The sequence below is a fragment of the Strix aluco genome, chromosome Z, assembly GCF_031877795.1.
Source record: "Strix aluco isolate bStrAlu1 chromosome Z, bStrAlu1.hap1, whole genome shotgun sequence".
NCBI lineage: Eukaryota > Metazoa > Chordata > Aves > Strigiformes > Strigidae > Strix > Strix aluco.
Genome location: NC_133971.1, coordinates 17,681,363 through 17,694,134, shown reverse-complemented (window position 1 = coordinate 17,694,134; position 12,772 = coordinate 17,681,363). Strand labels below are relative to the sequence as shown.

Here is a 12,772-nt window from a genome sequence, read left to right as displayed (position 1 = left end):
GTAATACTGAGTATTCTGTGGTCACTGAAGAGCTGGCACATACCTCTATGCTTGGCTGTGCTTCCTAGGAGCACGATACTGGCTGAAGCAAGATTGATTTTATTTTTTTATTTTGAAAACACAACATATTTATCCTCTGTCTAAATATGGCAGCCACTTAAAGCTGTTTTTCTGTGACTTTTAAACCTGAAGTTGATTCATGAAGGGACAGAAGACCCTGTTGTGGTGAACCCTATGCATATTGAAGTCTACAGTTCCAGTTTTTCACCATTTCTTCACAGCTGGCTTTATATGTTAGGGTTTTTTTCAGTCTGTTAGCCCTTGTGCTTTCTAGATGTGTCTGGCAGAACTCAGCAGCGCTAGTGGTGGTGGGGTGTCCCTGGGAGCCTCCAGCCCAACTCCCACTCGCAGCAGGGCTCTGCCTAGCACTGCATCAGGGCAGCCGCTGGCTCTGTCCCTCTGAGTCTTGTAAACCTCCACCCTCCCAGGGAATGGGTTCTTCCTAACAATCTGCAAAATTTTGCTTATTCCTCCCAGATATATTGTCCACTGCTGCTGAGGAGTTTGGCACTGCCATGTTTGTAACCACCCTGCCTATGTAGTTAGGAGCTGTTGAGTACAGTGTGGCCAGTATGTTGGTTGCATTTGATACTGCTCCACTGCACTGATTTCCAGTCCTCTGCAGCAGCTTGCAGCCAAACAATGGAAAGCCTCTGCTGTATGCGTCGGCTGAAACAGCAGTTGGCAGACTTGCCTACATTTTGCTTCACAAGCACTTCTGATCAATTCATTGAGATTCATAAAGATTAATTCAAAGCCATGTTGGTTCCCACCTCTCTCTAGAAACAATTCCAATTTGTTTTGCTGAAGAGGATGGGCCAAATCCCACTGCCATCAAAGTTCAACTCTACTACTTTTCATCTCTTTGTTAAAGTGGGAATGAAACTGGAGGAAGACAAGCAGTTGGCAGAAATCACAAGTGCTGGCAGCTCACAACCCATGTGCCATATGCTGTATCACGCGCCGTACTGAAGCATGTTAGCAGCTCTCACTCCTTCCCAAGAAGACCCACTGTTACTGCCAAAAACGCCGCCTCTTCTGGGAGTTTTAGCTGCCCAGTGTCTCCAGGTTTGGAGCACAACCCACTGCCTGGCTGACAGCAGCTGTATCAGGGAACCAGTCAGCGAAGGCTGCTTTCCTCCTCAAGGGGCAAGGCACCATCAGGCCCTTCAAGAGGTGATTTCTAACTTAAGCACATCCACCAGAGCCTTCAAGTGAGGAGTTCTGCCCTTTTCCCACCAGGAATTGCCCACAGGACCTTCCCATGCTCCCTGACTTGCAGCCAGCCTGACTCACCTAGGTCATTGTTGTTCATCATGGCATTGGAGGCGCGAAGTCGGGGACCTTGCTGAGTGAAATGATACCCGAATTTCAGCAAGGAGGTGTTTTTTTCCAACATGTTTGCAATTTCCATTTCTACATTGTTGCCCAAGGGCTGGCTCTTGAAAACAGAAAAGCAAGCTGGTCAGGTCAGAGAATGATTCAGAGCAAGCACTTAGATCTGTCATCTCCACCCCTTGCCTCCTTCTTTGGACCTGCTGGTCCATTTGGCATTTCTGACTCGGAGCTGGTGAAACAAACCACTGGTCTGTTCCTGGTACAACCAAGTGGCTCCAATTCCTCCAGCAGGCATTCCCACAAGTCCTATTGCCAAAGGCTTTATTTCTTGGACAGATTTGCAGCTGGAGAAACTATGATTTTGAACTCCGTCACCTGTCCCTGAGCTTCCCATAGGTCAGCTGCTTCACTAGTACTACCACCTGGATTTCCAGGGTAGCTAAACTTGCCACGGCATCTGTACCATCACACTCTCTGGAGCTCTCCTTCTCTTTCGCTTGCATTGTAGCAGAAATTTCAGTTTTACTAGACATTATTATTTAAGTCCCTGCAAGAGCTTGGAGCAAGGCATGATACTGCCAGGTGCATCACTGCTCTCCAGGGCAGCACCAGGAACACGGTAAGCTGCTTGCACTGCCACGGCCTTTGTTAATTACTGTAGGTAGTAGCAGATACTGCCCAGGAAATGCAGCAGAAACAAGGGGCTGAAACCTCTCCAAAGCAACTTGGCAGTGGTGGCAGGCTGCCACCCTCCACCTTGACTAGCCACTCAATTTCTCACAGCCAGGACACATTCATGTGATCAGAGCTCCTGCTTTTGCACACTTTACCTGGTTGTCGATGCGCAGCTCTACGAGCGACGTGTTGCCCTGGAGCGCTTCGACGACAGCCAGGATCCCTGACCCAGAAATGAAGTTTGATTCCACATTCAGGCTCTTCAGCGTGTTATTGACCTTCAGCATTTCTGCCAATGCCTGCAGGCAAAGGTGGGTGGGAAGAGGTGGCAGTCAGACAGGCAGGGGTAGAGCACCCCAGAGCAGCAGGAGTTCAATTCCCCTCACTTCCAGAGGACACTGGGAGGATCCCATGTGCTGACTGGTTTCACTGCCACCAGATGGGAGAGCTCTGTGCAGTGTGAAGGGGTTTTCCCCCTGTCGCAGAGGGATTCTTGAATGTGAGCAGGCTGGAGGCCACAGAAAAATCTCATACGGAGAAACCCTTAGGGCCCCCCAAAAAGGTGACAGTCCACACCTGCAGTTGCCCAGCTTCATCTGTCCCTCTTCTAAAGCCCGCATGGTGATGGCAGGGATGCTGGTCAGCGTTGGCCCTGCCTCCTGCCTGATCGGCTCCCTGCCTGCACTGTTTCTTCTGCATGGCGCTGAGATGCTTCCCATCCCAGCTGGCAGAGAGAGGAGTGTCTGTCTTGAGCAACAAGGGATTATTCATGTTAAGACGTCTTCCCAAGTGGCATGACAACCATATTAATCACTTTTGCCTTCCTCACCGATAAGATCAGAAGTGGGCTGGCATACTCCCAACACTCCCCACTCCCCCGCCGACCTGATCTGATGGTGTCATTTCACAAGCTGCATGGAAGAACCTGGCTACATCATGAAACAGAAGGACCAAAAGGTGATGTCCAAGTGGCAGGGCTGACCTGCATCGACTCACACAGCGTTTGGCTCCACAGCTCCCGGAACCCTGCACAGTGCCCCATGGGCCCTCAAACAGCACCCGTGCTGCCTGCACAGGCTTCTTCCCCAGTCCAGAGTGCCTGAAATAATGCGAGAGCTGTACTCACCCTCCAAAAAGAGTATTTTTTCTAAGAGAAAACTGGTGTGCACATGTGTGTGTGGAGTTAGGGGTGACCTGGGTGAAGAAGGGCAAAAGTTGGCTGCAATGGTGCTGGAAGAGTGTTCAAGGATGCAGCCTGAAAGGTAGCACAAGGGCCAAGGAGAAGGCTCAGCACCTCTCTACATCCCCAGTGATAGTTGAGACCACTCGCAGCAGCAGAAAGACCCTTTATCACCCATAGAGGCCACACATAAGAAATTCAGAGTCCTGCTTCTGCACAGGTCTGCACAAAGGAATGTACGAAAGAGCCAGAGCAGGCATGTGTGAGGGGAGGTACGGGTATGCACACAGCAGTGTATGGCTTTGTACCAAGAGAAAAAAATGGGCTGGCCCTGATGTAAGATAAATTGAAAGACACAAACTGCTTATACAAAATGCCACTAAGAAATCAGTTCCTGTCTCCTGCTCCTTTTCCAGGAGATCCCTGAGGACAAATATGAGACTGAATGGGATTAAAGGATTGTGTCCTGAAATCTTCACAGCTGCAAAAGGAAGCGAAGGGACCAAAGCATGTCTGTCACTAGCTTTCACTAGCGCCCCTGAAACTGAAGCACCTGCACCAAATGCCAGAGGTGCAGAAGGTGCCAAACCTAATGTAAGGTGCAAAAGCAGTCAGCCAGTAACTCTGAAAAATACCTTGCCCAAGAACAGCTCCTGTCACAACTTTATGACAGTGAGCTGACAGTACTTACAAAAGCAACAGGATCATTGCTCCGTGTCCCAACTATACTGAACTTCTTCACATACGTGTTATTTTTCAGCGCTTCCGCAAAAGCTTTTAAAGTTGGTATGGGAATATTCTGTGAACAGAAATGCAGAAAACCTGTGTTAGGCCATCATCTATATGAAGGAACATGTAATACATTTAAACAATACTTTAAATTCACCAAGGTCAAATCACCAAGTTCACTGAAGTAATTTAGGAAGGGGTTGATAAATGTTTTTCCAAGTTCTCTTTTATAATCAGTGTGCTCTAAGGAGCATGGCAATGTCTTCATCCTATTTCCCACCCTACTGATAGCTCACTGCCTTGCTTTGAAGCTATAACGCTTCTGCTGTTTAACTGCCCAGAAACGCCGCTACTTACGAACGCAAGCGTTGTGGGGATATATGTAACCAGGATCCGTGAGCCTACAAAGCACTGCTCCTGTGCTTTTTAATATGAATGACAGCACTGAGAAACATTCACGTCATGTTCAGGATAATTTCCACCTACAGGGCCTGATCCAGAAATACATGAAAAGATCTCCACAGAGACCTCTGACTGTTTTATAGAACATCTTTCAGGCTAACATTTAGGATGCTAGGTCTCAGCCCAGATTTATTTTCTGGGTAATATAAATCCATGCTGTTTATTCTGAGTTCCTGTAAAAAAAGCATTTTTCACTTATCAAGGCACTTTAGATACCCTTGTCAGATGCTCAAGTTTTCATCTGTCTAAAATTTTAAGTGGTACCCTCAGCTTGGACTTCTTGCCACACCATCCGGATCCCACCATGTGGAATCGTCTATAGTCAAAGCCATCTGCAGAGCCGTAACACAGAGGCCAGCAGCTTACAATCTCCAGCACCACTCTCCAGTTCTCCAAACCCTGTCCCAGAGTCATGAGTCCAACACACAAAAAAAGTGCCTGCCTGCCAGATCCTCAGCCTGGTGTCCTCAAGGGACATTCAGGTTCACTAGCCAGAATCAAAAACATGAAAGTAAAAATCTTTTTGTTATAGAAAGGTGCAGGTGGCATGGCACAAGTCTTTTTAATTTGCACGTGCAGTCAACCATGTTCTTGCTATGTGAATATGTGAGGACGTCAGGGAGGGCAGCTGAACTGTATTTTTTAGTATTTGTATGTGTCCCAGAGGCAACATAAGAAGAAGTGCTGTGTCCTGATTTGCCCTCTACACAAAGTAAAGGAGTCCTACAGAAGGGGTGAGTGGGAGAGGGACAGGGCTACCTGCAAGAAGGGAGGTTTCTTCATATTTTCATGGCAAGTGTCAGGATTAAGATGCCTTTTTCCTCCCACCATTTTATCTTACATAAACAGCCCCTCCACCAAATATGCTTGACTGAACCATTAAAGCAACCTAGAATGCCTTTAACCAGACAGGCTGGAGATAGGTCTCCCAAACTACCTTCAACACAGCTCTGCTCTTCTGGACATCTACAGGAGTCCTCTTGCTACCAACCCCACAGGACTGTCCCACAGCAGGTAACAATCCCTGCTGCCCAAAACAGAGATGGGAAGCACTGGTGTTTCTTGTCTGGCTACACACAGTGTTATGGTATTACTCTGTGCAGCAAAACAGACTTGGTCTCTGCCTTCTGTGTATCAAACGTTTGGTCCTGTTATTAAGAGAGGAGAACAGAAAGGCACAAATACCATAATATTGTTAAGGTTGACTTCCTCAAGGTCAGGATCATTGCTTTGTATTAGTTTCAGAGTCTTCTCCACATCTGTTGAGTTTGGTTCTTCATCAGGAACTGGTTTGTACTGTGTGGGCTTAATCACACCTGGACGTGAAAAGCAAGACATATGAAACCGAAAGCACCCTGAGCAGCAGCATGTTCTCTCTGGATGTGTTTCTCTGCTTTCAGAAGCAGTGTTGGGAGAGGGAAGATGACCTGACAAACAGATGCAAGATGAGAGACTGAACAAGCACTTGTCAGCTTCACCTATGCCCACGTGCATCCAGAAACGCTGGCCGGTACTGGGGCCAGCCAGTACTGGACAGCTGGTGCCTGCTGCTACATGCTCTCAGGGTCCAAAACAGGGTGATGAAGGGCACACCACCTGTGTGGGGCTGTTCCCTGGGCTGTGCTAGCTCCCGAACAGTGTCAGGGCTGCCGCTGAGATCATGCTGGCTCGCACAGGGCAAAGATGCACCAGAGATGGCCCCAGAAATCACAGGCTGCTCTGACATTCATAGCTTCAATCTTCAGCCTAAAAAAAATTCCCACTTTGCCTCTGCTAGCAGCTTCAAAGCCAAACACTGCAGCCTGCTGACACTCTAAATCACTTACTGTTGAGCCCTTCTTTGTTCACGATGGTGCTGCTCCCCAGTGCCTCATAGTACTGCTGGTTACTCATCAAGGTGTGCATGCCAAGGATGGCTACAGAAAAAGAAAAGGAGAACGTGACTTGAGTTATTGCAGGCTCTAAAGACAGTAAAAGACATGTATATGCCATGCTACCCAGGATGGAGGTCCATAGCGCATTTCCCTGTGCAAGCACAGAAACAAACAAAGGTTGGACCAAGGCCCCCAGCTGTCATAAACACACAACACAGCTTGATTGTGCTCCCTTGTTTATTCCAATGCAGCATGATTCATAGGAGAAGAGGAACATCATCTTGCAGACAATAAACAAACAGCCAAGGTTTCCCAGTAGCCGACTTGATTCAGTAGCATGCAAAAATAGTGAGGGGAAGACAATAAAACACACCAAAAAATGCCATTGGTGAGACTTAATCTAAGGGGTCCAGTCCAGCAGGAGCCTGCGTATTGCCATCACCCCTGCTCACCTAGGCATGCCACACACTGTGACAGTCCAGTTTTTGAGATGAGCTGTGCCCCACGCAGAACCAAACCGACCCCTCAGGCAGCAATATACGAGGTGACTGTCATCCAAAGCATAGCAACGCATATCTTGTTTTTACTCAACAACAAGTGGTGGTGGTGATGGTGACAGTGGTGGTGGTGTGCTTTGAATTGGTCTTTGTACTCTTCAAAGTTGTCAGTGTGAACAGATAAAACTCTGCTGGCTTGGTTGAAATGCAGAAAGTGATAGTATGAACAAAATTCAAAGCTGTAAAAGCCCAAAAGCCAAACTTCTGGCAATTTGTGTATCTCAGTCTCATGACTGCAAAACCAATATGCAAATGCACATTGAAACACACCCAAGGGGATCTGCTGACATTCTTGCCAGCTACAAATGAGCAGTGGGAAGCCAATGGCTTAGAAACACTTGGGCAAAGATTCTGTTTATAAAAATAACCCTGCTACTCACAGAAAGTTCATGTTTGAAAATAAACAGGGCTTTTAATCAACTTTTTTTTCTAAAAAAACCCACAACTATATGACTTTCTAAAGAAAAAATGCAGACACATGAATACTTGTTATAAACAGACACATTTGAAGAAATCTTGACCTCTGGATGGACACAGTGGTTAAAATAAATAAAGGACAAATCTCTCCCTAAAATTCAAACATGCCACCACAAAGGCACTTTGCTTTCCCATGAACTGCTCCTCTAATGCTTGGCAGCAGCCCGTCACCATTTGCTCAGTGCTTTGGCCAAAAAGGGCTGCGAGTTGAAGGAGCCTGTCCCTGAGGCCCATCACATGAATGGTGTCTGTTATGGTGATAGCTCACTGTGACTCCCGGTTGCACAGACGGGATAGCCTGCAGCAAAGGATGTCAATGAAGACCACCGTCCACTTCCCCACACCACTCCAGCACATCCCCAGTTGGACTCCACAGATCCAAGCAGTCTGTGCCTGAGTGAGGTTGGGCACTTGGAGTTTGCCTGTTTGTATTTTAGCCAGTCCTTTTCTCTGCCATGTAGTCACAGCTGAAATTGCAGGCTCAGCATTTTGTGGACACACATACACCCCAAACACAGCTTACTCTGACAATGAAATCTCTGGTGAATATCTGTGTGGCAGACAGAGGGAAGGATCTGTTATTATGACCACACGGGTTATTTTGGGGCTAGAGTTTGTGCTGGTAGACTAGAGGGACCTGCTGTTTGTAAGTCTTGTGCTTATGTGTATTATCCAAAGGAACTCAAGCAGAATGAAGGCACAACATTTCTGCCTCCCGCAGCTGACCAAAGGCATGGGAGCCCTTGCAGGACTTGTTGGGAGCCACGCACAAGAGCTACCCTACCGGCCTTGCCAAGGAAGGGATCTAATATTCCATGACTGACAACGAGCCCTGCTAAAAGGCAGGAGCAAAACGAGCTCCTGCTAAACAAGCCCTGCTAAACAGGCAGGAGCAACGCTGTCACTGTCAATACTGAGATTTCAGCACAGCTTGTATCACATCAGTTCTCCTGCTGCCACTTCAAGTGTATTCTCCCACAAATTGCTGAACAAGCTGCCCCAAACAGCATTTCTCTGTGAAAATAATTGCTGCACAGATCTGGAGCTTAGAAAGGCAGATTTTCTAGGACAGGCCTTTACAGGACTCTAGAGTACAGAAAAAAAGCAAAACCCAGAGATGCAACGCTTGGCCAGGGTACATATGTTGGAAGCCTTAACCCAGAAACACATTTCTAAGCCAGAATATGATATTATTATGTAGAAGATATCTAGTTGGTGTGGTTATTCTACAGGTTATCTTACACACTTCTGGCATGGGGGATACTGTTAAGAGTATAGAAGCCTGAAGAAGACAAAACTGGAAGAAGCAGCCAGTGGCACTGAAATAGCTAGACCAGCAGGGGACATGTGAGCTTGGTAAAGCACCAAGGTGGTGTTCATACACTCCTTCTGGCCAAGGCATATCCTATTCCAGCCACAGAGCTAGGTCCATGCCACTGGCTTCAGCAAGATACCAATACTGTCATCTCTAAAGTGGCAGAGCAATGAGGCTTGCAGGGGGTCATCTCCACTCAGACAACACTGCCTGAAAAGCAGCAATGGGACACTGCTTGAACTTACCTAGCACAGAGGCGTAAATCCCTCAGACAGGGACCACGCCTGTCCTTGGTTTGCACAAGGCTTGTTTAGCCTGGTGAAGAGCATGCTGTTGGGGCTTGAAGAGCACCTGCATTCGCTCTGTCCCCCTCTCCAGCTCACTACACATTCCAACCTGCTTCTCAGTCGTCATGAAGTACACCAGCCTTTTAACACTGGATTCTCCTACCCTGGAGCTAACATTCACAAAACAACTGACTGCACAAATCACAAGAAATCCATAGCTTTAAAATGTGCTGTAAAAGTTCTTTAACAAACAGCCCTGAATGTCTGTTGAAAGGCTGCTCTAACCTGCTCCTTTAATAAGTTGCACAAGAAATCCACACTCCCCGTGGGTCTGCTTGATTTTTTCCTAGAGGTTTGGCTTGAGGAAAGCTGTGCTCCTGAAGGTGACAGGCTGCAATTTGCAAGATTCAGTGGCAGAGACAGGAGAAGAGATCAAACAGCACACTTTGTTCCCTTGATAAACCCTTCTCCCTCCTCAGCTTTGGTTCATGCTCCTGATTAAATCACATGGGCTGAGAGTAACTTTAAATACACACTTCTTTTTAAACAAATAAATCAATCCTGTCAAAACTGACAGTGTTCAGATAAACAGCAAAAAGCTCAAAGAAACTAGTAGTCAAACAACTTGAACCCCCAAATTATGTGAAACTATTTTACCAGCAATGTCACAGAGTTCTGCATCAGAGGCATTAGCAAGGGCTTCCTCCAGTTCCGGCTCCAGAGTCACACTTTCCAAAACAGGATCCATCGGCTTCTGCTTGGGGATCCAAGCTTTTCCTATAAATGCAATGTGATGTCACTCTCAGTATAGCTACAGCACCTGTTTCACAACTAGCCATGCAGATGCATTTCCGTGGGGTGAGATTTGCACAGCGGAAAGGACAAAGGGGGCACAAGGACACAGAGAAAAATCGGAGGAGACACTGAATCCCTTCCCATTAGCTGGGTCTGAGTCCCGCAGCAATGTGAGCCAGAAGGCACCTGCCAGACACCTCCAACTGCGGAGCTGGACACTTTCACGAGCACAGAGGGCTGCATCTACAAAATCCCAATAGTGCATTTCTACAGGACGATGACTGTTGAACGCACAGCATTCAGAGAGCCACACGAAGCCTGACCCTGCAGGACTTCACTTATTTGAAGGCTGCATAAAAGGGATGGAGATCTGCCAGCACCCGTATGGACCAAGAGAGGCCAGTGGCCCGGATCCAGCACTGTGCAGGATCGGTCCTGTCACTGAAACAGCTCCTGCTGCTAACTCCAAATGCACAGTGGCAGGGCAGATGGCACATTAGTCAAAAGAGGGTGGAAAGGAGGTGGTGAAGGGGGTCTGGCAGCAGGCAGGGACAGCAGTTGGTCATCCAGTGAGCATATGGGATGCAAGGAGGAGCAGGTTTGGGGCAGCTGGTCTGGCTCAATGTTGCTGCAGAGGACAGTAGGTTGGGGGAAGAGACACAGAGGGCATGCCAGATGGAGACCTCCATGCTCTATCTCCCAGGACATCAACAGGCCAAGTAACAGGCTTCTTCCCTGCAAGCCAGAGGTGCAAAGCAACAGGTACAGCTGGTAATGCTGCCATCTCAGCTACTCTCTTGTGGCCTTTCCTAACAGGGGCTGCCCATGTGGACAAGTGGCTGTGCAGTGAGGACACAGCTCCAGCCCAGCTCTGAATGCCATGGGCTCCCTGCCACTCCCCCATACCATTGCCCAGGATGATCACCGGGCAAGCCATACATAAACCTTTCTCTGCCAGAGCCGGCTGCATCCCAGGAAGGCATGGAGCTGCAGACAGTTCAAGGCACTGCATGGCTGCTCCCAGCTACTAACTTCTGGCACCGCCAACAGGCAGGCAGATCTCTTTGCAGAGGCTGAACAGGTCTGGTCTGAGATTTCACAACAGGGAACCCACCTCTGACCGCCCCGCCAGCAAAGAAAAGAGAGAGGCTTGTGGTGTTTTAACACACCACGACAGGGAGCAGTCTGTTGGGTAAACCCAGCACTGCGGCAGGACAGGAGGAGAAGGGGAAGGGATCCCAGAGCATTTCAGAGCAGTCCCCTCCCCTGAAATACTCCAGGACCACTGCAGAGAGATAGTGAGTGCAAAACTCCTGGCCTGGCAGGCCAGCCAGGACTATTTTTATCCCCCTTCCTGGCACCAGAGTCAGCGGCACCAAAGGGGAGAAACAAAGATCCTGCTGCTCAGGGATGTGCAGAAGCAGAAGGAGCTAAATTTAGCCCCGAGGAAGAAGCAACTGCGCTTCAGGCTCCCCCAGTACAAAATGGAGGCTGCTATAAACAGCCTTTTGCAAAACAGCCCATCTCCTGCCTGCACGCTGCTGCCCTGACGAAGAGGCCAGGAATCTGCCTCCTGGGACACAGCTGCTCTTGCAAAAATAGGCAGAACGTCATGTGTGCCTGCATGGCCAGGCACCTTCTCGGTACTCTGCAGCAAAATGCCTGGGGAGGGCTGGCCCACTCGGCTCTGGCTTGGTGCAGAGACCCGGAACTGTTGTCCTACCGGATGCACGGCTTGGCAAACTGCACACACCATCTGGTTGGTTCAGCAGGGAATAGGAAAAGGAAAAATTCTGCCATCACACAGTAACTCCATTTGACATCTTAGTGTCATCGAAACTTCTGGGTTTTAATTTTAGAAGGTTTCATATCTCAGTCACACTTTATTACAAGTTTGAACTTCAAATTAAATGGTGCATGCAAACACAGCATTATATACCATAATGCAGCATGTATGCACACACTAACTCCTACCCTGTCCAGGAGCACGGCCAGGGAGAGCACCTCCCATGGCAAACTAGTAAATCACCCTCTGAAGTGCAAACGTGTGATTTATTTCCAGCTCTGCCACAACTGTGAATATGTAATTTACCGTCTCTGGCTCACAGTCAATGTAAGTAGTGTCATCACTCAACAGCATGTTACAAGTGAAAATATGTTTAATGTGTTTGAGATCACATCAGATTGCAATATGATTAGCTCAGACCAGAAGCTGAAGACTCAAAATGCCTGAAATACCTTCATCTCCTGCAGAGCACTGCTACTACCTGCTGGGCTAGTCAGGCGGGTAGCCAGCCCTGGGCTAAGGTATGTTTGAAGGTGCTAAATCACTCTTCCTGATATCACTCAATTTACTCTTTTCACTTACTTCTTTCAAGGAGAACTCTTTTTTTTTTTTGCTAAAAATACCACCTCAAGTTTTATTAAATGGACAGATTTAGCACAAGCTTTCTCAGAGAGGCATGTGGATCAGCTTTGAGAAAGACCTCAGCTGGGAAACATGCTCACATGCCTACATTTTCATGCACTACTTTTTTGACATGGAACACCCAGTAGCATGAACAGCGTATGACCAGATCTTATGCAGCAGGGGGACCATGGTACAGAGGGAGACGCAGTGGCAGAAATAAAGCTGCTGAGAAGCTCCTGGAACCCAGAGGCAAAGACTGAGCAGACCACATCCCATGTCAGTTTATATTCAGAGTGCTAATGGGAGCAGGAAAATCCTCTGGATAATGGGACATGTCACAGGAGAACAGGAAATGCCAAAAGAAGAGGAAAGAGAAGAAGCAGAGCAACCCACTTGCTCACAGGCCTCAGGGCCATGCTGAGCAGCAGTGCAGCAGCTGCCACAGGGTACGGTGCGGGAAGACAGAAACATGCAAGCTGCAGCAGACCGGGAAATGAGGCTGGGGTTGTCAAGAGGTGGTGCTGACTAGACAAGAACTGTTGGGATCATCATAGCTGAGGGGAACTGTGGAGTTTCTCTATACTGAGATGAAGTTCAGAATGTAGGGATGGAG

General features: G+C 48.0%; 1 protein-coding gene across 3 annotated transcripts in view; it reads right to left on the bottom strand.

Annotated features, from left to right (window-relative positions):
* Positions 1-12,772, bottom strand: part of TMOD1 (tropomodulin 1) — a 29,778-nt gene that overhangs the window by 2,635 nt on the left and 14,371 nt on the right. For all 3 annotated transcript variants that reach the window (XM_074813849.1, XM_074813848.1, XM_074813847.1), the window contains exons 4-9: positions 9,612-9,731; positions 6,271-6,360; positions 5,630-5,760; positions 3,945-4,052; positions 2,229-2,372; positions 1,357-1,501 (exon numbers count right to left, since the gene is read on the bottom strand). In XM_074813849.1, the coding sequence (XP_074669950.1) occupies positions 1,357-1,501; positions 2,229-2,372; positions 3,945-4,052; positions 5,630-5,760; positions 6,271-6,360; positions 9,612-9,731 (738 nt within the window). The remainder of the gene's footprint in view (positions 1-1,356; positions 1,502-2,228; positions 2,373-3,944; positions 4,053-5,629; positions 5,761-6,270; positions 6,361-9,611; positions 9,732-12,772) is intronic.